The sequence below is a fragment of the Tachypleus tridentatus genome, chromosome 3 (assembly GCF_004210375.1).
Source record: "Tachypleus tridentatus isolate NWPU-2018 chromosome 3, ASM421037v1, whole genome shotgun sequence".
NCBI classification, from domain to species: Eukaryota; Metazoa; Arthropoda; class Merostomata; order Xiphosura; family Limulidae; genus Tachypleus; species Tachypleus tridentatus.
The window spans coordinates 117,635,994-117,662,880 of record NC_134827.1 but is presented as its reverse complement, the minus strand read 5'-3'; the positions used below and the strand labels follow the sequence as shown (position 1 = coordinate 117,662,880).

At 35.5% G+C, this 26,887-nt stretch overlaps 1 protein-coding gene across 9 annotated transcripts in view; it reads left to right on the top strand.

Annotated features, from left to right (window-relative positions):
* Positions 1-26,625, top strand: part of LOC143247847 (uncharacterized) — a 28,101-nt gene extending 1,476 nt beyond the window's left edge. The window contains exons 1-7 of one of the 9 annotated variants that reach the window (XM_076496393.1): positions 5,177-5,586; positions 6,283-6,488; positions 15,986-16,202; positions 17,163-18,861; positions 21,164-21,285; positions 22,438-23,349; positions 24,972-26,625. In XM_076496393.1, coding sequence (XP_076352508.1) covers positions 17,217-18,861; positions 21,164-21,285; positions 22,438-23,349; positions 24,972-26,219 — 3,927 coding nt within the window. In that variant the 5' untranslated portion in view covers positions 5,177-5,586; positions 6,283-6,488; positions 15,986-16,202; positions 17,163-17,216 and the 3' untranslated portion in view covers positions 26,220-26,625. Of the gene's footprint in view, positions 1-5,176; positions 5,587-5,611; positions 5,844-6,282; positions 6,489-7,000; positions 7,147-15,985; positions 16,203-17,162; positions 18,862-21,163; positions 21,286-22,437; positions 23,350-24,971 lie in introns of those variants that run through there. The other 8 variants (XM_076496395.1, XM_076496392.1, XM_076496394.1 and 5 more) reach the window with 8 other exon arrangements.
* Positions 26,626-26,887: the final 262 nt, after the last annotated feature.

The following is a 26,887-nucleotide window of genomic DNA, read 5'->3' as shown; positions in this document are numbered from 1 at the left end:
CTAGACCGATAGCTGTATTGTATGGTAACTAGACCGATAGCTGTATTGTATGGTAATTAGACTGATAGCTGTATTGTATGGTAACTAGACCGATAGCTGTATTGTATGGTAACTAGACCGATAGCTGTATTGTATGGTAACAAGACTGATAGCTGTATTGTATTGTAATTAGACTGATCGCTGTATGGTATGGTAACTAGACTGATAGCTGTATTGTATGGTAACTAGACTTGAGAGCTGTATTGTATTGTAACTAGACTGATAGCTGTATTGTATGGTATTGTAACTAGACTGATAGCTGTATTGTATGGTATTGTAACTAGACTGATAGCTGTATTGTATGGTATGGTAATTAGACTGATAGCTGTATTGTATGGTAACTAGACTTAAGAGCTGTATTGTATTGTAATTAGACTGATAGCTGTATGGTATGGTAATTAGACTGATAGCTGTATGGTATGGTAATTAGACTGGTAGCTGTATGGTATGGTAACTAGACTGATAGCTGTATTGTATGGTAACTAGACTGATAGCTGTATTGTATGGTAACAAGACTGATAGCTGTATTGTATGGTAACTAGACCGATAGCTGTATTGTATGGTAACTAGACTGATAGCTGTATTGTATTGTAATTAGACTGATAGCTGTATTGTATGGTAACTAGATTGATAGCTTTATTGTATGGTAACTAGACTGATAGCTGTATTGTATTGTAACTAGACTGATAATTGTATTGTATGGTAACTAGACCGATAGCTGTATTGTATGGTAACTAGACCGATAGCTGTATTGTATGGTAATTAGACTTGAGAGCTGTATTGTATGGTAACTAGACTGATAGCTGTATTGTATTGTAACTAGACTGATAGCTGTATTGTATGGTAACAAGACTGATAACTGTATTGTATGGTAACTAGACCGATAGCTGTATTGTATGGTAACTAGACCGATAGCTGTATTGTATGGTAATTAGACTTGATGGCTGTATGGTATGGTAATTAGACTGATAGCTGTATGGTATGGTAACTAGACTGATAGCTGTATTGTATGGTAGCTAGACTGATAGCTGTATTGTATGGTAACTAAATTTGAGAGCTGTATTGTATGGTAACTAGACTGATAGCTGTATTGTATGGTAACTAGACTGATAGCTGTATTGTATGGTAACTAGACTGATAGCTGTATTGTATGGTAACAAGACTGATAGCTGTATTGTATGGTAACTAGACTGATAGCTGTATTGTATGGTAACTAGACTGATAGCTGTATTGTATGGTAATTAGACTTGAGAGCTCTATTGTATGGTAACTAGACTGATAGCTGTATTGTATGGTAACTAGACTGATAGCTGTATTGTATGGTAACTAGACTGATAACTGTATTGTATGGTAGTTAGACTGATAGCTGTATTGTATGGTAACTAGACTGATAGCTGTATTGTATGGTAATTAGACTGATAGCTGTATTGTATGGTAACTAGACTGATAGCTGTATTGTATGGTAACTAGACTGATAGCTGTATTGTATGGTAACAAGACCGATAGCTGTATTGTATGGTAACTAGACCGATAGCTGTATTGTATGGTAACTAGACCGATAGCTGTATTGTATGGTAATTAGACTTGATAGCTGTATGGTATGGTAATTAGACTGATAGCTGTATGGTATGGTAACTAGACTGATAGCTGTATTGTATGGTAACTAAATTTGAGAGCTGCATTGTATGGTAACTAGACTGATAGCTGTATTGTATTGTAACTAGACTGATAGCTGTATTGTATGGTAACAAGACTGATAGCTGTATTGTATGGTAACTAGACCGATAGCTGTATTGTATGGTAACTAGACTGATAGCTGTATTGTATGGTAATTAGACTTGATAGCTGTATGGTATGGTAATTAGACTGATAGCTGTATGGTATGGTAACTAGACCGATAGCTGTATTGTATGGTAACAAGACCGATAGCTGTATTGTATGGTAACAAGACCGATAGCTGTATTGTATGGTAACAAGACCGATAGCTTTATTGTATGGTAACTAGACTGATAGCTGTATTGTATGGTAACTAGACTGATAGCTGTATTGTATGGTAACTAGACTGATAGCTGTATTGTATGGTAACTAGACTGATAGCTGTATGGTATGGTAATTAGACTGATCGCTGTATTGTATTGTAACTAGATTGATCGCTGTATGGTATGGTAACTAGACTGATCGCTGTATTGTATGGTAACTAGACTGATAGCTGTATTGTATGGTAATTAGACTTGAGAGCTGTATTGTATGGTAATTAGACTTGAGAGCTGTATTGTATGGTAACTAGACTGATAGCTGTATTGTATGGTAACTAGACTGATAACTGTATTGTATGGTAGTTAGACTGATAGCTGTATTGTATGGTAATTAGACTTGAGAGCTGTATTGTATGGTAATTAGACTTGAGAGCTGTATTGTATGGTAACTAGACTGATAGCTGTATTGTATGGTAACTAGACTGATAGCTGTATTGTATGGTAACTAAATTTGAGAGCTGTATTGTATGGTAATTAGACTTGAGAGCTGTATTGTATTGTAATTAGACTGATAGCTGTATTGTATGGTAACTAGACTGATAGCCTATTGTATGGTAATTAGACTTGAGAGCTGTATTGTATGGTAACTAGACTGATAACTGTATTGTATGGTAGTTAGACTGATAGCTGTATTGTATGGTAACTAAATTTGAGAGCTGTATTGTATGGTAACTAGACTGATCACTGTATTGTATGGTAATTAGACTGATAGCTGTATTGTATGGTAACTAGACTGATAGCTGTATTGTATGGTAACTATACTGATAGCTGTATTGTATTGTAATTAGACTGATAGCTGTATTGTATGGTAACTAGACTGATAGCTGTATTGTATGGTAACTAGACTGATAGCTGTATTGTATGGTAACTAGACTGATAGCTGTATTGTATGGTAATTAGACTGATAGCTGTATTGTATGGTAATTAGACTGATAGCTGTATTGTATGGTAATTAGACTTGATAGCTGTATTGTGTTTGATCTTTCTTGTTCTTTTCACACTACAAAAAAATGTAATTCTGTAACAGGAAATTATCATTAGAATTATATTGTTATAAAGCTATGTTTTTAATCCTGTGATTTATGTATGTTTGCCAGAGAACATATAACATTTAGATCATGTTAGTCCTAAAATGTTCAGGAATATTAATAAACAAAAAATGTGGTAACATATCTAGAACAAGGATTACATATAGGATCAGTGGAGTATGGACAAGTTAGAGAGTTGTTGTTTCATAGCTGACAGATTGTACAAGTAAGCTGATTTTTATATTAGTTTTGGAAAGATAGCATAAATATAAATGTAAGCCTACAACAAGTTATGCAGTGTACAAACCTGTAAATAAACATTAAGAAATAAATAATATTAATTTGTTATTATTACATGGACTGGTCTTTGAATTAGTTTCACCAAATAATTTAAAAGAACCCCTCAACTGAGCAGCAACATTTCAACAGTGTTGGATATTGTGGAATTAGCGTAGGTTAGACATGTAATCGTAACAGCTCTAGATATTTTTATCAGTGAAAAATGAAATAACTTTTTTTTTAGAAAGCACACTAAGAAATCTGTGTGTAAAATCTAAAGTTTAACAAAGCAAATGTTAAACTGTGCTAGTTCTAACTGTGATTTAACAAATATTAAACTCTGTTGATTCTAACTGTGATTTAACAAAGCAAATGTTAATCTGTGCTACTCCTAACTGTGGTTTAACAAATATTAAACTCTGTTGATTCTAACTGTGATTTAACAAAGCAAATGTTAAACTGTGCTAGTCCTAACTGTGGTTTAACAAATATTAAACTCTGTTGATTCTACCTGTGATTTAACAAAGCAAATGTTAAACTGTGTTGATCTCACCTGTGGTTTAACAAATATTAAACTGTGTTGATTCTAAATATGGTTTAATAAATGTGAAACTGTGTTGATCCTAACTGTGGTTTATTTAAAAAATGTTAAACTGTGTTGATCCTAACTGTAGTTTATTTATTAAATGTTAAACTGTGTTGATTCTAACTGTGGTTTTAAATGTCAAACTGTGTTGATCCCACCTGTGGTTTAACAAATATTACAGTGTGTTGATCCTAAATATGGTTTAATAAATGTTAAACTGTGTTAGTCCTAACTGTGGCTTATTTAATAAATGTTAAACTGTTTATCCTAACTGTGTTTTATTTAATAAATGTTAAAACGTGTAGAATTCTGTATTCATAATACTGCTGTACAGTTAACTTCCAAGGTTTGATTCCAAACCAAGAAAGGAGTTCCATTGAGCTCTTGGTCAGTTAAAAATATATTTATTTCGTATTATTAACATTGATGTAAACATTTTGTTCTACAAGATAAATTGTATCACGCTATAGTGGTGTAATGAAACATCTTACATTTTATTATTGAAAAAAAAACAACTAGTTGGTGGCGTATTTATGTAGGGACTAGAGTGGGCTTAGCCCCAGAGCCCTTTTATAATTTTATTCTATATAAAATTACATCGAATGTAGGACCCACAAAAGGGATTAGCCCCTGAGCACACATAACCTTAAATCCGCAAGTGAACCTAGTAATGCACCACGTCAAAGCGTGGGCGCCCACAAGATTAATTTTCGGGAATAGGGGTGAAAACGCCTATCTAGGCAATCACCCTTTACGCTGTAAGTCAACATATTAAAATAATGTGTTATGAGTGGTTAAACTAAAACAAATATTTACAAGTTTAATGAAAATTACTGAAAATATTAAGTTGAAATAGGATGCTAAGTTTACATCATAATACGTCCAATTTTGACAGATATGAGTAGGGTTAAATGTCTCCTCTAGATTTTCTTCGGGTACCTATGCGTCAGGGTTAAATATAAAGAAGTAAACATTTTAACATCTAATAATATAAAAATTAATAGTGCATAATAATAATAACATAACTGATTATTTTCTTTAGTTAGAATAATTAACGCTAATGTCAGAACTGCAATGTTATCCCAAAGCATCGAGTGATGTTTTTTATGTTACTAGATGGCGCCACGTCGAAAGTTACGTCGGTACGTCACAAACTTGGATAAATTTTTTTTCTATATATACAAGTAACGCTCTTCAATCACTTCGTTAAGTTTTGTTCGATGTATTGTTTTGGTACCGTTAGTATTATTTTATATTAGTAAAACAAAACAATTATTTTGTTTTTAGATAATAAGAACTTTAGAATACTTTCGTCTATTTTTAATCACCCGAGCTTCAATTTTTAGTGTGTTATAAGACAAGCTCCACCCCTCCAGTTCGACGCTTTGTTGTCTTGTAACGGAGGGCTACCAGTTGTGTTAACAGCTAATGTGATAGTTATGAAGCTGTACATGGTTTTAAGAGACTCTTGAAAGAAGGATATCTGCAGGATTTACGAGACTTGACTGTTAAAGAGGGAAGTGTTAAAGGGGAAACCTATGCTGTTCATTGGTGTCGAGAATAACGTGCTTTCTTGAAGCTAGTGCTAGTGAAAGCTTCCCCCCTAGCTTGTTTTGTTGTAAGTAGTACTACTACGTTAGAAATAAGCTGGTCGTTCATTCGTGTCTTCTTAGGCCTCGTGTCGCTGACTTGTGTGGCTGCGGTATTATTTTCATGCAAGTTTTAAAATATGTATTTTAAAGGTAGCTTTTATTTGCTGATTTAATGCGGTAATGAATATTAGAAAATAATTTACTCAACGAAAAGTAATTAATCCGTTTTCTGAAATTAGTAGAATTACCAGTATGGAGCCTTCGGAAGTTAGCTTTATGATATGTAAGAAGTCGGACTGTTTCAGGTCTTCATTGCTGTTTTCAAATTTATATTGTAATTTGGTTAATATTTAACGATTTGTAACATTGTTTAGAATTTATAAGCATTATAGTTTAGGCTTAACGTACAGTGACTTTATAAACATTGAATAGACTACTAGAATTAGTACAAAAGGAGTTCGTACTAGATATATACATTTTAAGTATAATTTACAAAGCATTTAATCATAATACACGAGTTGCTTTCTGCGCATCCTTCAAATGAAATCTTTTTGACGCTTGTATTTCAAATAAGAAATTTAAATTTCCGTAAAATGACGTTTGTTTTGTAAATTTGTAATTTTAAAATAATAGGTATTTTTTAATATAGTTTGAGAATGTTAGTATAATAAATCTCAGGTTTATAAGGAAACTTTGTTAAAAAAAACAATTCTCATCAATAGAATGTCCCAGTGGCACAGCGGTATGTCTGCAGACTCGCACCGTTGAAAACCAGGTTTCGATACCCATGTTGGGTAGAGTACAGATAGCCTATTGTGTAGCTTTGTGCTTAACTCCAAACAAATCATCAAAAGAAACTGCCCAAATAAGTAGACAGAAAACCTTTCTGGATGCCAGTTTTTCTGTTTCCATAGATATTTGATATCCTGTAAGTACAAGATTGGATTGGTTCGTGTCGAGTTTTCCTTTATAGTAGATATATTTACTTCAACCTATAGTTAGTTTAACAGTGATTTATATTATGTAACAACTTCCACCAAACGAGGATGTAGGAATAATCACCAATATTTAACGAACCCATCCCATTTTTATCATATTCTGACCAGAATGATTCGAGGAGGGGTGTGAAATGTTATTCACCGGCCGTCTTTAGACATCTACTTTCTTATTACTGTATGTAAATTCGAAAACAGTAATTTTTTGTTGTTGAAAATTCATAGGTCACTTCCTGTAGGGAAAAAAAAATGACATTTTGCTTGTGTGCAAAATAAAACACACACATAACTCGCCGGATCTTTTGAACTATTTGTCGTGGCTACAGGTTTCAACGCCTGGCAACAAATAGACATGGCACGGCTATTTATTTTGTGTCAAAGTTTTAGAACAGTTATTGGTTATCAGATAACATTACTTATCGGCAACGTCCGTTAGATAGAGGAAACTGTTATTTCTTTTTGTTTTGTAACAAGTTTCACATGATCAAAGGCTAGAGTTCCTTATAACTCCGTAGAAATTCGATAATAGAATCACTGTTACGTTGTTTGTCTGTCCAGTCTGTTATATGTTTGAAATCCAATAGGCCAACAGTAAGTTTTCTTTTCGATTATCTCAAGAGTATTTAGTTAAAAGCCAAAAATCATTTTATATTAACTTATTATTAGGTAGGACCTGTTTAATGGGTATATTTTATTAGTTGTAGGAAGTTTCCCAAATTCCTATAGGTTTTAGACCTGGTTTCTACACGAGTCGACAGGTTTTATAAATGGTATGTGAACGTTAATATTTTGTACTGTTAATGCCTGTTGGTATATATTGTAAAGAAACAAACCTTTTAATAATCTATAAATTGTATATATTCGATTATAATATTAAGCCTAATTTATCTATTTAACACTTTCACAAGTCTACTGCATAGTGAGTAGCGAATAAAATAGTACATGAACGTTTCGGTGGAGTGAGGAAAAATTCAGAAATAAAAATTATTTTTGTCGTTTCTGTTACAAACTCGTTGCGATTTGTCTTAATGTGTTGATCATTTTCTGAGAAAGAATTTGCCGTCTTAATTTCCGTATGGGTTTTAAAATAGCAGCATTTATTATTACTGATGTTAGAAATATTAATAGCTAGAAACATTCCAGTGACCTCTTTGTAGCTTTGCGCATGTTCTAGAAACTGTGGGTTTTCATCATCCTAAAATTGCTGTAAAAAAAATGCATTCGTACCGTGTTCGATATCCGAACTGTTTTCAAGTGGGTAAATATGATACCGCTGTGCGGTCTTAAAGGGGGGATAACACATTAAGATGTGTCTGTTGTGGACATGACCGAGATGTGTCACTCTCTGCCCTTAAAAATAATAAATGCACTGGAACAAGACATTCCATGTAATACTTTAATAAAAATATGGCGCTTAAAAATATGATTTGGCTGGTCGGTGTAGAGAGGAACTCTGTAAAGGTGTGTCTCCGCAGTTAAAACAGGATCGTATTGGGAACAACCAATCCCTAATGCACCCAGTTCTATGTTGTCCATCTTTTTTCGCAGTACTAAATTTGTCAGCTTTTGGTTCTACGTTACATCCCAACAACAGGGCTGTTCCATTATTACTCTTCTACCCCCTTTCTCCCAAAGGCACAGCGGAATGTCTGTGGACTTAAGGGTTTTTAATACCCGTGGTGGGCAGTTTACAGATACCTCCCTTGATGAATATTTTTGCTCAATTACAAACAAACATAGTGGTCTGTGTTAGGGTTTTATTTCTACTGGTCGATACCACTTGTTTAGCAATAACAGATAACTAAATATTTGAGACTTCAACGACTAGCGAGAGAAACTATAACAAACGTACAACTTTTCGACACCAGGTGTAAGGTGCAAACTTTTACTTTTGTAATGAAGTTTCTTTCACGACCCATTCAAATCGTTTAAAAACTTAGTTTTTAATAAAGTGGGTTTCTCTGTCATTAACTTATTTACCACGCTATACTCTTGGGCATACTTTAGAGAACGAAGTCTTGAAATATAAATAAGTAGTTTACAAAAACTATTAAATTACGTATTTGTTGACTAAATGCTTTTTGACATCACCGATAGTCCTTGTAATCGTCTGGGTCATTAGATTTTAGTGTTGTTGTTTTTTTTTCAGTCGTCTGGGGATTTCTCTCTCAGTGAGAAACTTTAACAGGTTAAAGAGTTAATGAGCAGGAACTTATCGCCACCTGAAATTACAGTTTTCTCCCGACACTTCTAAAACTCAAAATATTTGTATGAAAAAAAAGATATTTTAAATCTCGCTCGTAATAAAAATCTCGGAGTCTCAGAAAGTCCTCTTCTCGACTAGCGGAGTTTTTGGGACCACATATCTGTAACAGTGTCACTCTCCCTCGGGAGTTGGCATTAGGCACTGTGCAACTGCTCTGGCTTGAGATAAGGTATCAAAATTGTGAAATGTTTTGTCTCATACTTGTTATTTACATTTGACAATTATATTGTGTGTGTTAAAAACGTACACATTTTATTTACATAATGCACAACGAAGATTGCTTTTGTGTAATCTGTTTATGTTGGTAGAACAGATGTGTAAAACATCTTAAAAGTACTGTTAGTACTGTTTACAGACTATTGTCTATTAATACGGTATCTTTAACGTGAGGGTGGCGTCACACATCTGACAAATTTGGACACTAAAGTATTTAACTCAAACTTATAACAATAACGTTTTGGTCCCAGTTTTTTTTTATACAGTAATATTGTGACGTCATGGTATCAGTATTCCACTTGTATATTAAGGTTTAATACTTTTCTTGAGTCACGATATTATTTTAAATAAAACTTCAAATAGATTCAGTTTGTGGTGTCGAAGTGATTATATTTTTCACTATACAGAGATGACTACGAAATTCATTCACAGCTAAGCACACGTAACCGATTCAGAGCTATATGGTGACAGCGAGTCCTCGTGCACCGCCAGGATGGCGCTGGTTGCTATCGATCTCCACCGAGAGATCGATACAACGATCAGGTGGAATTTTACAACAGAGCCATGCATAATATTATAAAAATATTTTAACTGTTATAATTATTAAACTATCAGTAGCTGACAATTTTACCGTTTTCCCACATTTTGTTATCGGAAAATAGTCTAAATCAGTGTAAGATTGACCGTAGATCGTGCTTCATGACAGTTGCTATATTAAACCTAACGTGTCACTTTTATTGTTACAAATAAAATCACTGAATAACCAGTGTAGACCATATTCAACTTGGAACATGAACATTGTTATCTAATCTGATGTGAGTAGCGAATGTTTCGTTAACATTTGAAATGCAAGTTATCTGTAGTGCATAGAATCTTTGTTAAATAGTGAGGTTTGATTATGGAAAGGATTGCTAGAATCTGCCAACGAGAAGGTTCGTGAGTAAACTTTCTAAACAGTACATTAATATCGTTTATAAGAGGTTATTTGAGGCCTTTAAGAAACGTCACCTTCCTTCTTTTGATTAAAGTTATCCGAGACGATATAGTTTTTCATTCTTAGTTTAGAAACAAAGATAGAGTTGATAGTCTGTTTTGTTCTAGGGATAACTGAGTCGTAGCACAACGCCAAGTTTTGTTGAAATGGTTTTGTGAACTAATTTTTAGTGTGTTTAAGTAGCGCTACCTAACAACCAACCAATCATAAACCTTGTAAATTAGTGAAACGAAACAGTGTTATAACAGTTAAAGCTCGTCTTTGTAGGAAAGTTATCGAACAACAATTAAAAAAACAACTTGTGATTGTGTAAGCTAGAAACATTGTTTCCTTACAAACAACAACGAAAGTTGTGACTGCGTAAGCTGGAAACATTGTTTCCTTACAAACAACAACGAAAGTTGTGATTGTGTAAGCTGGAAACATTGTTTCCTTACAAACAACAATGAAAGTTGTGATTGTGTAAGCTGGAAACACTGTTTCCTTACAAACAACAATGAAAGTTGTGACTGCATAAGCTAGAAACATTGTTTCCTTACAAACAACAATGAAAGTTATGATTGTGTAAGCTAGAAGCATTGTTTCCTTACAAACAACAATGAAAGTTGTGATTGTGTAAGCTAGAAACATTGTTTCCTTACAAACAACAATGAAAGTTGTGACTGCTTAAACTGGAAACATTGTTTCCTTACAAACAACAATGAAAGTTGTGATTCTGCAAGCTAGAAGCATTGTTTCCTTACAACAACAATGAAAGTTGTGATTGTGTAAGCTAGAAACATTGTTTCTTTACAAACAACAATGAAAGTTGTGACTGCATAAGCTAGAAACATTGTTTCCTTATAAACAACAATGAAAGTTATGATTGTGTAAGCTAGAAGCATTGTTTCCTTACAAACAACAATGAAAGTTGTGATTGTGTAAGCTAGAAACATTGTTTCCTTACAAACAACAATGAAAGTTGTGACTGCTTAAGCTGGAAACATTGTTTCCTTACAAACAACAATGAAAGTTGTGATTCTGCAAGCTAGAAGCATTGTTTCCTTACAACAACAATGAAAGTTGTGATTGTGTAAGCTAGAAACATTGTTTCTTTACAAACAACAATGAAAGTTGTGATTGTGTAAGCTAGAAACATTGTTTCTTTACAAACAACAATGAAAGTTGTGATTGTGTAAGCTAGAAACATTGTTTCCTTACAAACAACAATGAAAGTTGTGATTGTGTAAGCTAGAAGCATTGTTTCCTTACAAACAACAATGAAAGTTGTGATTGTGTAAGCTAGAAGCATTGTTTCCTTACAAACAACAATGAAAGTTGTGATTGTGTAAGCTAGAAGCATTGATTCCTTACAAACAACAACGAAAGTTGTGATTGTGTAAGCGAGAAACATTGTTTCCTTACAAACAACAATGAAAGTTGTGATTGTGTAAGCGAGAAACATTGTTTCCTTACAAACAACAATGAAAGTTGTGATTGTGTAAGCGAGAAACATTGTTTCCTTACAAACAACAATGAAAGTTGTGATTGTGTAAGCTAGAAACATTGTTTCCTTACAAACAACAATGAAAGTTGTGATTGTGTAAGCTAGAAACATTGTTTCCTTACAAACAACAATGAAAGTTGTGATTGTGTAAGCGAGAAACATTGTTTCCTTACAAACAACAATGAAAGTTGTGATTGTGTAAGCTATAAACATTGTTTCCTTACAAACAACAATGAAAGTTGTGACTGCTTAAGCTGGAAACATTGTTTCCTTACAAACAACAATGAAAGTTGTGATTGTGTAAGCTAGAAACATTATTTCCTTACAAACAACAATGAAAATTGTGATTGTGTAAGCTAGAAACATTGTTTCCTTACAAACAACAATGAAAGTTGTGATTGTGTAAGCGAGAAACATTGTTTCCTTACAAACAACAATGAAAGTTGTGATTGTGTAAGCGAGAAACATTGTTTCCTTACAAACAACAATGAAAGTTGTGATTGTGTAAGCGAGAAACATTGTTTCCTTACAAACAACAATGAAAGTTGTGATTGTGTAAGCGAGAAACATTGTTTCCTTACAAACAACAACGAAAGTTGTGACTGCGTAAGCTGGAAACATTGTTTCTTTACAAACAACAATGAAAGTTGTGATTGTGTAAGCGAGAAACATTGTTTCCTTACAAACAACAATGAAAGTTGTGATTGTGTAAGCGAGAAACATTGTTTCCTTACAAACAACAATGAAAGTTGTGACTGCTTAAGCTGGAAACATTGTTTCCTTACAAACAACAATGAAAGTTGTGATTGTGTAAGCTTGAAGCATTGTTTCCTTACAAACAACAATAAAATCTTGTGACTGTGGAGAAATAAATACTAGGAAAGTATATACAAGTAAGACTATTTTAATTTATAAAGTGTCATGTTTAATTAGTTTCCTTAAACTTAATAGTTTTATTATGGGGTAAAAAGCTGCTAAGTGTCCACCACATCACTTTGGTAAAAGTATAGTTATTGACACATGCAACTAAATAAAATCCACAAGCTTCCAGTTTTAATAACTGGAACACAGTGGAAAAGGGAACACTTTTTAGCTTTTCCAACTAGTCACTGTTCAAGAACCACTGTCCATGTCGTTTTTAACTGACATATTTGTGTGTTGTTACAACATGTTAGGTGGTAAGATAAGTTTCTTTGGAAAGCATGTAATTCAGTTTACATCGAGTTTTAATTATTATCATGATTTAGACTAATATCCTATAACTTTAATGTTCTAATTTAGACATAAACCAAAGTGTGCCCAACATTAAAATTATAAAAGTAACCCTAGGTAGCTAGGATTATCTAAAGTATTTATGATTGGTATACTAAGTAATATACAGAAACAAGGCTCTATAATTATAGAAGAATCAGTTGAGCATTGAGTTGGTAGATTGCCAGTCATTTGATGAAGTACTTAGTTTCGAGGAATTATCGGTATTGGTCATCACACATGACGAGTTACTTGAATATATAAAAGTTTACTTATTGTATTACTATCAGTGATTAAATCTGTTCACTACTGAAAGTGATAGTTATTTGTGAATTTAGGCCTACAGCAGTCTTTAAGGTAAGAAACTACTTTGTTACAATGGACTGAAGTTTACCTTATTTTCACCAAACAGTTTAATAGAATTAGCTCCAGAAAATGACGGTATTGGGATATTATACATGAACATTAGTGTGGAAGCACCCTTGTAAGAATGATAGAATATGTTAAGCCTACATGTATAAACCTAATCTGTGGTCTTAGTAACAATAATATAACTCGTCCCCTATTTCCCGAGGTTTTGTTGTTTCTCATTCTCTTTTCTCAGAATTATGCAGTATCAGTTTAAATTTTATTGGGACAGTGCTGTCTTGTATATAGGTGGTTTTGTATTTTAATTAAAGATACAGTAATGTGATGTTTGTTGTAATGAACTTGTATTTTTAACTGTGTGAAAAGTAAAGAACCAGTTATCAGTCAAATCAGAATTTCCCATTTTGAATCTGGGTTAGGGTCTCTCAGGTTTTAATTAGTCAAACAGTTTGACATTAATGTTTATAAAACTGGGTTAGGGTCTCTTAGGTTTTAATTAGTCAAACAATTAGATGTTTATAAATCTGGGTTAGGGTCTCTCAGGTTTTAATTAATCGAACAGTTAGATGTTTATAAATCTGGGTTAGGGTCTCTCAGGTTTTAATTAATCGAACAGTTAGATGTTTATAAATCTGGGTTAGGGTCTCTCAGGTTTTAATTAATCGAACAGTTAGATGTTTATAAATCTGGGTTAGGGTCTCAGGTTTTAATTAATCGAACAGTTAGATGTTTATAAATCTGGGTTAGGGTCTCTCAGGTTTTAATTAGTCGAACAGTTAGATGTTTATAAATCTGGGTTAGGGTCTCTCAGGTTTTAATTAGTCAAACAGTTAGATGTTTATAAATCTGGGTTAGGGTCTCTCAGGTTTTAATTAGTCAAACAGTTAGATGTTTATAAATCTGGGTTAGGGTCTCTCAGGTTTTAATTAGTCGAACAGTTAGATGTTTATCTGGGTTAGGGTCTCTCAGGTTTTAATTAGTCAAACAGTTAGATGTTTATAAATCTGGGTTAGGGTCTCTCGGGTTTTAATTAGTCGAACAGTTAGATGTTTATAAATCTGGGTTAGGGTCTCTCAGGTTTTAATTAGTCAAACAGTTAGATGTTTATAAATCTGGGTTAAGGTCTCTTGGGTTTTAATTAGTTGAACAGTTAGATGTTTATAAATCTGGGTTAGGGTCTCTCAGGTTTTAATTAGTCGAACAGTTAGATGTTTATAAATCTGGGTTAGGGTCTCTCAGGTTTTAATTAGTCGAACAGTTAGATGTTTATAAATCTGGGTTAGGGTCTCTCAGGTTTTAATTAGTCGAACAGTTAGATGTTTGTAAATCTCGGTTAGGGTCTGTCAGGTTTTAATTAGTCGAACAGTTAGACATTAGATTTTATAAATCTGGGTTAGGGTCTCTCAGGTTTTAATTAGTCGAACAGTTAGATGTTTGTAAATCTCGGTTAGGGTCTCTCAGGTTTTAATTAGTCAAACAGTTAGATGTTTATAAATCTGGGTTAGGGTCTCTCGGGTTTTAATTAGTCGAACAGTTAGATGTTTATAAATCTGGGTTAGGGTCTCTCAGGTTTTAATTAGTCAAACAGTTAGATGTTTATAAATCTGGGTTAAGGTCTCTCGGGTTTTAATTAGTTGAACAGTTAGATGTTTGTAAATCTCGGTTAGGGTCTGTCAGGTTTTAATTAGTCGAACAGTTAGACATTAGATTTTATAAATCTGGGTTAGGGTCTCTCAGGTTTTAATTAGTCAAACAGTTAGACATTAGATGTTTATAAATCCTCGCACGTCTTGTTTATGACAGACTGCAGAGACAAAAAATGTACAGTTACTAATAAGAATGATAAATTTCTGAGTTCTAGTAAATGACAGCAATGATGTGCTTGACAACAGAAGTTCATAAACTATAGTTGTAAATATTTATAGATTTATTGTCTGGCTTTACCCAGTTTGAAGTTAAAGATGGTGCAACTGACTAAGCTTATTTAATATCAAGAAGTTTGGCTAGAAATAAAGTTTCTAGATATAAAGTGTCCCATAAAATACTATAAATATGTATGTTTAAAGCTACAGTGTAGATTCAATGGTGTACGTCTTTATTTTTTGAAATATTTTAGACGATTTAATGTAAAGTTTCACTGATTTTTCTTTCTCTCTTTAAATTCACCCACACTTAAGACTTATGATAAAAATTGTACACAGAATATTGGTAAGTGAAAATAACAGAAATGAGGAGAGTTACGAGACTTGATTATATTTTGGGTTGACAGAAACATTTATTAGTACCATGAAAAGTGATTGACAGTACTGTGCCAAGATCATGTGCATTATCCTACCACAATGTGGGTTGGACCACTTGGGAGTTACAAGAGACCTACTTCCTGGTTTATGAAATGCATTTATTGCAATGATGTGCAAAAAAATGTTTGATATCCACTTTTGGTGTACAGGGTGTCCAAAAAAGTCTGTAGCCATTGGTAATTTGTATATTCCGTTAATGTCAGATGTGTGACTGATTTTGGCACTGTTGAAGTTTCAATAGTTGTAGACTCTGGGTATCTCTACAGCATGTAAACCACTGAGCTAGGACTTTCTGGTTTTAACTGTAGTCTCAGAACTTTGTGAAAATGGGTAGTGCACTAAAGAAAACTGTGGTACATGAGAACATATTTTAATTTATATAGAACTGTAATAATTTTCATACATTAACTCATGGGAACCTACTTTGTTGATTGAGTAGTTTCAGGTTATGTATAAATGTTTTCTAATTTTTAATTGAATAATTTCCTACACCTTTTGTTTCTTATTTGATTTCAATATTATTCTTGCATCTGTTGGATCTTAACCAGAAACTGTGGAAGTTTGCCAGGATCTGAATAAGTGGAGTGAAAAGATGTCTTTAGAAATTGAGTGTTGTGTTCTTCCACACTAATACCCATTACTTGGTTTGTTGTTAAAGCACAAAACTACACATTGAATTGTCTTTGCTGTATCCATTGCAGTAAACCAACTACAAATTTTTTACCTTCAAGCTACTAGAGTATGCCTCGCTGTGTCACAAAATTGGTAAATATTTCAGGTTCACTTTATGTATGTTTCTTTATCCTAATTTAATGTTAGATGAGACATGGAACAGTTGGTACTCTTAATTGTCACTTTGAGTAATACTTTAAGTTTCATTTGGTTTGCAGCAAATACATTGTATGTGTAATAACATTGGTTCAACAGATACAATATCTTTATATTGTATGTGTAATAACATTGGTTCAACAGATACAATATCTTTTTAATTGCTTTGAATAATGTCCAGACCATCATGTTAACTCTCAGGTGGCAATGTATTTCAGATTCATTACTGATGTTAAATGTAAAATGAAACGTGTTAAAGTACAACTTGAAGAAATGCGTAAAATACATATATATATGAACTAAAATAGTAAACAATACATTTAGCATTAAGATGGACAGATAAATATAAAGTATTAGAGCTGAGAAATGTTACTTGTATTAGGGGTACACAGTTGTGAAACAGTCTTCATGGATGAGAAATGTTATTTGTATTTAGTTGTGAAATCATGGAGAGAAATGTTACTTGTATTAGTTGTGAAACAGTCTTCATGGATGAGAAATGTTACTTGTATTAGGGGTACACAGTTGTGAAACAGTCTTCATGGATGAGAAATGTTACTTGTATTAGGGGTACACAGTTGTGAAACAGTCTTCATGGATGAGAAATGTTACTTGTGTTAGGGGTACACAGTTGTGAAACAGTCTTCATGGATGAGAAATGTTACTTGTGTTAGGGTACACAGTTGTGAAACAGTCTTCATGGATGAGAAATGTTACTTGTGTTAGGGGTACACAGTTGTGAAACAGTCTTCATGGATGAGAAATGTTACTTGTGTTAGGGGTACACAGTTGTGAAACAGTCTTCATGGATGAGAAATGTTACTTGTGTTAGGGTTACACAGTTGTGAAACAGTCTTCATGGATCTCTTGTTTCATTATACCATTTTTTATTTCCAGATCTGCACAAGTTCCCAGTATGTGAAGACCAAGTTATGAGAGCAAAAGGTCAACATGACTCAAAGTCTTCATCAAGGAAAGAGGTTCTTCTGCCGAGAATGGACCTTTGCAAAAATTGTCCACTGTCTCGACAATCGGTCGACATCCAAGACTTGCGGAGCTCTCATTATGGGGGGTCCAGGATGTGGAAAGACAGCTCTCTGCTGTGAAATTGTGTGGCCTACTATGAAGCACGGCAAACAGCTACACTTGAGTCAGAGGGTGTTATCCTACCATTTTTGTCAGGCTCACGATACAGATACGATTTCCTTATCGGGATTCATACTTAGTCTTGTCGAGCAGATGTGCGAGTCTAATCACATCTCTGGCTACTGTGAGAAACTTAAAGATCCTGAGATTCAAGCAGTTCTCAACCCAACAGAATGTGAACGTAATCCTGATGAAGTATTTAAAAAAGCTGTCCTCTTTCCTTTACTAGAAATTGACACACCAAATCAGACGTACTTTATTCTGGTGGACTCGATCGACGAATCGTTTTTCCAACCTGTAGGAGAAGAAAGTAGCACAAGTAGAAGTATTGCTGAGCTTCTAGCAAACCATCACCACCTCTTTCCTCAGTGGCTGCTTCTAGTCTGTTCTGCCCGCAAGCAAGGAAGGAGCGTCACGAGATTGTTTACCGGGTTCAGGAAGATCAGTCTGGATGACCTGCGAAAGTCCCACGTGGTGAGAGACGTCCAGCAGTATATTCTTTCCAGATTAGATGAGGAGGAACACCTTCGGCAGCACCTGAGCCGGGAGACTGCGGAAATGTTGAACCAGCTTCATATAAAAAGTAATGGGTGTTTTATGTATCTCGAAAAGGTTTTAGACGGTGTGTCTGAAAATTTCATAATGTTACGAGAAATCAGGGAAATCCCGGGAACATTAAATGGTCTCTATCTGTGGCTGTGTCAGAGGTTGTTTGTTAGAAAGCAGTTTTCAAAAGTCCAGCCACTACTTAACGTTATCTTAGCAACACGAAAGCCTTTAACAGAGGCAGAACTTTTCCAGTGTGTTTGGACTCAAAATACTCAGTTAACTTGGGAGGAATTCCAGAAACGTTTAACGTTGTTGGAAAAGCTGTTGATCGAAGATAAGAATGGGACAAAGATTCTGTTTCATCACAGTTTTGCAGAGTGGCTGTTGGATGTTAAACATTGTACTCAGAAGTACTTGTGCCATGCTTCTGAAGGCCACGCTATGTTGGCCATGAAATACACGTGTTTTCCTAGACATCTTTCTCCCAGTGAACTTCATGATTTTGTGTTTCACCTACTAAAGATACCCCAGTGTTCAACACTACAGTCTTATCATCTGCCATTGTGGCTTCTAATGTCTGGTGCTCCCATAGACCATGCCTTTTCTCAGGCACTTCCCAAAGATTCTAGAGTTACAAAGTTGCTAGTCGAAGCAGGTGCAAAGTTGCCTGCAGATGATATTGATGAGAATCAGGACAATGCAGTGGGATTGAAGTCACCAGATGATCCTCTTGAGCTGCTACTTCAGACTGGAGGGTCAGTTAATCAGTTAGATCACAACCAGCGGACACTGTTGCATAGTGCTGCATACGAAGGAGACGAACACCTTGTGGCTAGACTCATTGCTCGGGGAGCTGACCTTGAAGCGGTAGATAAGAATGGCCAGACACCTTTGAACTTGGGTAAATTCTCACTGAGACTCTATTTTTTTGTGTCAGTTATGAACTTTAATGTTTTAATAATTCCTGTATTAATTAATACAGGGTAGAAAGAAACATTTGACAGTAAGTGTTACGAGATTTTTCAACAAAATGTTTGTATTTGTTCTTTTAACTTCACTATAAACATATCGTGTTTCATACAGCTAACCCTGTATCTCTCTTCTATCTATACCTCAGAGTTAAATATTAATAAATACTGTTTTGTTTTTAATCCTAAGAAAACATGGTAAATATGATAGGTATGATGATGAAAGTAGTGTAGTAATGTCCCATATATGATACCACTCCAGTGTAGTACTGTCCCGCACTAGCGACACCACTCCAGTGTAGTACTGTCCCGCAAGCGACACCACTCCAGTGTAGTACTGTCCCACAAACTACACCACTCCAGTGTAGTACTGTCCCACAAGCGACACCACTCCAGTGTAGTACTGTCCCACAAGCGACACCACTCCAGTGTAGTAATCTCCCTCAAGCGACACCACTCTAGTACGCCTTCTCCAGATGTTATGATTGACATTAGGGTACAGTGTTAGTAATCAGCTATATGAAATATTCCTTTTAGCATATACAGTCAATTACTATAAGCTGTATGTTACAAAAATTCCATTGTTACAGGGAACTGTACCATCCATAGTGTGTGAACCTGGTTATATAACATTAAGCACTGGTCACTAGACAGGTAAGTTATAAAGAAAGACTTAACATGTTAAAAAGGGTGAATGTGGTAGATATATTTCAGTATGAAACTTCTAACAAGTTGAACGACCCTTATGAGTAGTGAGATGAAATCCTGACCCTCAGTTGAGTGAATATACTAATGAACAGTCTATCATTAAAGTGTATTGAACATAACATTAACAAGTAAAGGTATCTGATCATAACTTCATTCAAAAGAGCTTGAAGACACATAGACATGATTCACATACCTAATGTGTGATGTTAGTTTTGGTGTTTCATATGGTTATCCTATGATACTCAATATAAGTATTCCTTGGTAACATTTTCGACTTTTTGTTATACTTAAACAGTTATATATAAACGTTAATCACATGCAGATTGCATACTTTTTTAATAAAATAAAAGTTCATATCTTAATGACACTATTTGGTGTTTACTATAAATAAAAAACAACCTTCAAAAGAGAGATCATTCAATTCAGGTAAGATTTAACAGCAGGAAAAGCACCTTGATGTTGTGTCAGTGTTTTATTTATGTATTTCACTTTCTGTTAAGTTATGGGAGAAGTGTCTTTATATAAAGTGTCTTGTAGAGTACCTATCAGTGTTGGAGATCCATTTCTCTTTAGTTACGCTGCTCCTTGTATGTCGTGTTTTGCAGGGTACCTATCAGTGTAACATTTGTTACACTGCACCTTGCATGTGATTAATAGGTTCCATGTAGAGTACTGCTACTGTTCAATAAACACATCACTGTCCACTTTAGTTGAGTTCCACTTCTGACATTTCATTAATCTGCTAAAGACATCATCAGATAGTATTCTCCCAAGAACTTTGTTTTGATATATTTTATCTTTTCATAGAAGGATAACAACATTTAAAGAAACTTTAAAGTTGTGGTTTGTATTCTATTGTAAGATCCGATACAAATGTTTGGGAACCCTCCCCTCCTTTATTCTTAAAAACCTGCTTTGGTTTTATTCTTTGTTACAACTTCAAGTTTTACTGCAATAAATCATGTTATTTTAAAGTTGAGAGATTTTTATGTCAGTTAATCTTAAGACTGATGTAAACACATTCTGCTGCAGATGAACTATTAGCATAAGTTTCAGTTTAAATACAGTCTGCTGAAGATGAACTATTAGTGTAAGTTTCAGTGTAAATACAGTCTGCTGAAGATGAACTATTAGCATAAGTTTCAGTGTAAATGCAGTCTGCTGAAGATGAACTATTAGCGTAAGTTTCAGTGTAAATGCAGTCTGCTGAAGATGAACTATTAGCGTAAGTTTCAGTGTAAATGCAGTCTGCTGAAGATGAACTATTAGCGTAAGTTTCAGTGTAAATACAGTCTGCTGCAGATGAACTATTAGTGCAAGTTTCAGTGTAAATGCAGTCTGCTGCAGATGAACTATTAGCGTAAGTTTCAGTGTAAATACAGTCTGCTGAAGATGAACTATTAGTGTAAGTTTCAGTGTAAATACAGTCTGCTGAAGATGAACTACTTGCGTAAGTTTCAGTGTAAATACAGTCTGCTGCAGATGAACTATTAGTGTAAGTTTATTTTCTATTTTTTTTTATTACAGCAGCTCGACAGGGACATTCACAGGTTGTGGAGTTACTTTTAAATGCCGGTAGCGACCCTGACCATGCCGATAATGAAGGCTGGACCCCATTACGGTCTTCTGCATGGGCAGGTCACACTGATGTAAGTGGTCCTAAACATGATTGTGCAGAACCGTGTTTTCAGTTTATATTTAAGCTTTTCAATGTATGCATTCTTATACTGTTAAGTTTGAAGTATCCCTACAAATCCAAATCTGATTCATCTCAGGTTGTATTTACTTGGTAGAAAATAGCTTATATTTGGAAAGTAACAAGTTATTAAAGATGTATAATCAGATGCATATTGTTAATGTTTTATGTATTTGAATAGTGTAGACCATTTTAAAATGATTATTGTGTATTGAATTAGCTGAGCCCATTACTGTGTTGATTTAATGGGTCAGCTTGTTGTGGTCAGAAGGTAATATTAATATACGTACATGAACTATCTTACAAACCTAATTTATTTCTTCAGGAATAAACAGGAAGGTTACTTTATTGTATGCCTTGTAAACAACTGGAAGAGATTGTGTGGAATTCTTAACTTTTGTTAGACCCCTCTCCAGTCCTTCATAATGCCTCCTGTTTTGGGCCCAGGGTTGTTTCTTTTATTCTTATCAAGATACTGTTTGTTATTGGAACTGTTATGTGTTTACATGGACAAGCTAACAGATCTTCATGCAACCCCAATGACTGCTATGCCTTTGATAGTTTAAGTGGTCGAGACTAGTATCGTTAAAAACATTGTAATACACTTTCAAACTATATTGTTAGGTACGGACATCAAATATTTGTATTAGAAGAACTAAGTCACTGTTTTAAAGTAAATTAAAAGTTGGTTATTTATTCTGAGCAAATATAGACTAGCTAGAAGATGAGATTTAGCTAATAAAATTCCCTTTGAACTAATTTCCACATGACACAAAGCTGCAAGGGCTGTTATGCTGATTAGTTATTTTTCAGTGGAACACTTGTGAATATGTCTCAAACAATAAAAGTGTTTTGTTTATAGAACAGCGTAAGTGAGTCGGTACAAATTAACGTTTATTTTATAATTTTATAAATGAAGAATTGAGGTACAAGACCTGTCAGCAGACTACATACAAGCTCAGTATGTGTTTTGATGGTGATAGGGTATAAATGGATTTCATGTTATTTTTATTACTAAACTTTTGTTAGATTCAAAGGGCTGTTTATTTTGTTATGAGAACACACATTTTTCTTTGCCTGTAATGACTTTCAACTTCTGGTGTAGGTTGTCATATCTCTGGTTAACAATGGAGCCTACGTAGATCTGGAAGATACTGACCACCGCACTGCATTGCGAGCAGCAGCCTGGGGTGGTCACGAAGAGATCGTGTTACGGTTGCTGCAGTACAAGGCCAACGTCAACAAGGTGGACAATGAGGGAAGAACAGCCCTGATTGCTGCTGCATACATGGGGCATGCTGAGATCATCAGTCACCTGTTAGATCATGGTGCTGAAATAAACCACGAGGACACAGATGGAAGAACGGCCCTCTCGGTGGCTGCTCTCTGCGTTCCAGCTTCCGAGGGCCACGCCAGTGTTGTAAGTCTCCTACTGGAACGTGGTGCCCAAGTTGACCACAGGGACAAGGATGGCATGACCCCACTATTGGTGGCAGCCTTTGAGGGTCACAGTGAAGTATGTGAACTTTTACTTGAAGGAGACGCTGATGTTGATAATACTGATAACAGTGGCCGCACGCCGCTGTTTGCAGCAGCATCCATGGGCCATCCAGCTGTAGTCAGCCTGCTTTTATTCTGGGGGGCTGCAATCGACTTCATTGACCCAGAAGGCCGAACCGTTCTGTCCATTGCTGCTGCTCAGGGAAACACGGATGTGGTGAGACAACTCCTTGACCGAGGATTGGACGAAATGCACAGAGACAATGGTGGCTGGACTCCTCTTCATTATGCTGCTTTTGAAGGCCACGTGGATGTCTGTCAGCAACTTATTGAAGCTGGTGCTAGAGTCACAGAGGTAGACAATGATGGTAGAGTGCCCTTGATCTTAGCCGCTCAAGAAGGTCACAGTTCACTGGTAGCCAAGTTACTGGACGTCAGCCGAAACATGATAGATGTAAAGTCTCATGATGGGAAAACTGCACTACGAGTAGCTGCATTGGAGGGACACAGAGATACGGTGAGCTTAGATAAAAAAAGATGTTTACTTTAAGACATGTAGCTATCATTGCCTTTTAGGAAAGCACTGAGAAACTTAATGTAGGTAATCTGTCATAAAATAAATGTATTTTCAGTTCAATTAGTTTAATTATAATTTTATAACCTGTATATTAATTCATAGGTAAGTCTATAACTAGATAATAAGGAAATATGGTACAGAGTTAATTCATAATTCCCACAAAATGTCAGCTGCTACAATTTGAATCTGAGGGCATTGTTTGAACTATATACTTTTGATTTTTGGATTGTACCTTCCTCATATCCCTTACCAACACAAGTAACTCTTGTACAGTTAATGTCTATATTTACCATACAGCTGAATTAACCCCATACACTGTTGTACTGAGAATTAGGAATATCTTTTATGGATATTTGAGTCTAAAACCTTCTTGCTGTTAATGTTCCATGAATTATTGTCATTTCTGCTCGCATAGAGTGGTCAACATGACTGGAGAGTAGCAGGTAGGAAACCTTCAGTCTTGTGTTTGTAGTTCACACCACAGTGGTCAACATGACTGGAGAGTAGCAGGTAGGAAACCTTCAGTCTTGTGTTTGTAGTTCACACCACAGTGGTCAACATGACTGGAGAGTAGCAGGTAAGAAACCTTCAGTCTTGTGTTTGTAGTTCACACCACAGTGGTCAACATGACTGGAGAGTAGCAGGTAAGAAACCTTCAGTCTTGTGTTCACATGTTGTCACACACTTAGTTCTGCTGAAGAAAGTTGCTTCATCATTTCAAGATGACAGCAGTGAGTAGTTTTTTTTAAGTCTGTTATTGTTTGAGAATTTGGGGACAATGCAAATTTTAAAGACCTGTCATTTTTCACCTGTTTGGCATGGAAGTAACTGCATAAGCCATGAAGGTGCTAACAAAGTAAACTGTTCTGTATTTTTATAGATACGTTTGTCCATTACTGAGAAAATTAACCCTTGTAGTTTATAAAATACATTCCTTCAGTACAGTAATAATAAAAGGAAGGCTATCTTTATGTGTAATGCACAACAGGTTTGTAACTGTACCTTAGTTTTTATCTAACAACTTTTTTTAAAGTGTAGTCGGACAGGCCCACCAGTGGTATGTCTGTGGACTTGTATGACTAGAATCCGGATTTTGATAACAGTGTCAGGCACAGCACGGATAGCCCATTGTGTAGCTTTGTGCTTAATTCAAAAAACAATAGTATGAGACGGTTATCTGCACTAAGACTGTAAATCAGTCTTAAGTTGCATTTCATCTTTAGTTATATTTACAACAGTGAAGTTAACTTTTTCTTACAAAGCAGCATGTGTTCAACATGTATTGATATGAGGTTGTTTTGTGTATGTGATGAAACTCAGTGATCATACCAGAGAAGAATATGGAACATGGTGTATCTATTTGATTTTGTTCTGTACTTAAACCAAAACAGTACACCTGATGTAACTTAACATATATTGTCGGTACAGTGATGGAGTAGTCTGAGAAAGGCTTGTTTGGCATGGTGTAACTGAATAACTCCTCAGATGGTTTGAGCTGTGTTTCTAACATTATGTATTGCTGATTTGGGTGTTTCAGTATCTCAACTGTTCTTTGATTTTAGGTTCATCTGCTACTAAGCAGGGGTGCTGATTTAAACTACCAAGATGCTGATGGACGGTCAACTCTTTATCTTCTGGCTTTGGAAAATCGCTTAGACATGGCAACACTGTTTCTAACAAATGGTGCAGATGTAGAAGCTACAGACTTGGAAGGACGAACCCCCCTGCATGTTTCAGCATGGCAGGGTCATTATGAAATGGTGGAAGCCCTCCTAAACCACGGAGCGAATGTCAATGCGGTCGATAACGACCGTCGAACTGCCCTTCAGTCAGCGGCATGGCAAGGTCACAGCACCATAGTGAGGTTACTCCTTGAGCGACAAGCTGATGTAGACCACACTTGCAATCAGGGTGCTACTGCTCTGTGTATTGCAGCCCAAGAAGGTCATGATGCTGTAGTTCGTTTATTATTGGAACATGCAGCCAACCCTAACCATGCAGACCAGTTTGGAAGAAACCCGCTTCGCGTGGCCTTGAAAGGTGGGCACAGTCATGTGGTTAGAATTCTAGAAGAGCACATAGCCCACCACGGACCTTCTAGTCACCGACAATGTTCCACCAGCACTACCTCTCTTACGTCGGCGTCCACTGCCGAGACTAAGCCTTGCAGTGCCATTCTTTGTCAGCCTGGAATACTCGAATCGCCTGAATCGACAGTTGATAAACGGCGTTCATTTATTTCCAATCAGTCGTCATCCAAGTCATCCAGCAACTTGACAAGCTCAACCAACAAGTCCTCGCACCAGGCCGTGGACATCCGCCCAGTGTGGACCCCACCTGTTCTTACGTTTACTCAGCAGCTCCAGCAGTGTACAAGAAATCGGAACAGAGTTAGTCGTGTGCTGTCTCCACTCAGCGAACCCCAAAGTCCAGTTCCAAGCCCTCCACAGTCACCACTCAGTGATGTCCAGGGCCAAAGAGTTTCTCCAGTTCACATGACTAGCCTTCAAGATGCGAGTGTCTCCAGCACTGCATACGCTGCCCACATACCCGTGTTAATAAACCCCCTAGTGGAAGAGAATGTTGGGAGTACTAGGCTTCCAAGTTCTGGTGTTCCTATATTAGGCAGTGCCCAACCAGTAGCAGCTTTTAGACGTCCTGCAGAACCACGAGTAAGAAGAAATGGTATTGTCACTAACCCTAACTACAAGAGTGGTCATATAGGCAAGAGTGCAACTAACCCATCACAGTTGAGAGTCAAACACATCACTGATAGAGGACTGCCTGTAAAGAAAGAAACTCCTTTATAGCATTGGTACGTCCTGTTCATACATCAATATGTAGGTAAAGATGGCCAGACGTACAGGGAAGTGAACATCACAATTAGTAGCATATTTCAAATTCAGTCCTCAAAAGAAACGTATATTTAGTATAGCATTGTATAAATGGTGGTAATACCTTGTGATATAAGAGAAGGAAGAGAGCATGTTGCTCTAATACCGTGGTATGACTTTAAAATAGTATAAAATTAAAACATTTCAAGCACACTTCAGTTCCTGTGGTAAGTTTTTAGCATTGTCCAATTACAGGACCAATAAAGACACTTGCTTTTGTTTGAAGCTTAAATTCAGTTATTTCAATAAATGTTTATATTAAGATATAAATGTGTGAATCAGGTTAACATCATCATGTCCCAATAAATATTCTGTACATTCATGGTGTCTATTAACATTTGTCATTTTTTGCTCACATGTTATAATTTAACAAAATTTAAAAAATATCCCAGTCTAATTCATTACGTCATTATATCCTGTATTATATAGCAGGGCAGAAAAATTATACGTATATCAGTTGTGTTTGATATAAATATTATAAATTAGTATTAACTGACCATGAATTATTCATCTTCTAGAGTAAGCATTGCATCTCCCAAATGAAAAAATGTTAATTCTGAAACATGGTTAGAAAATATTTAAGC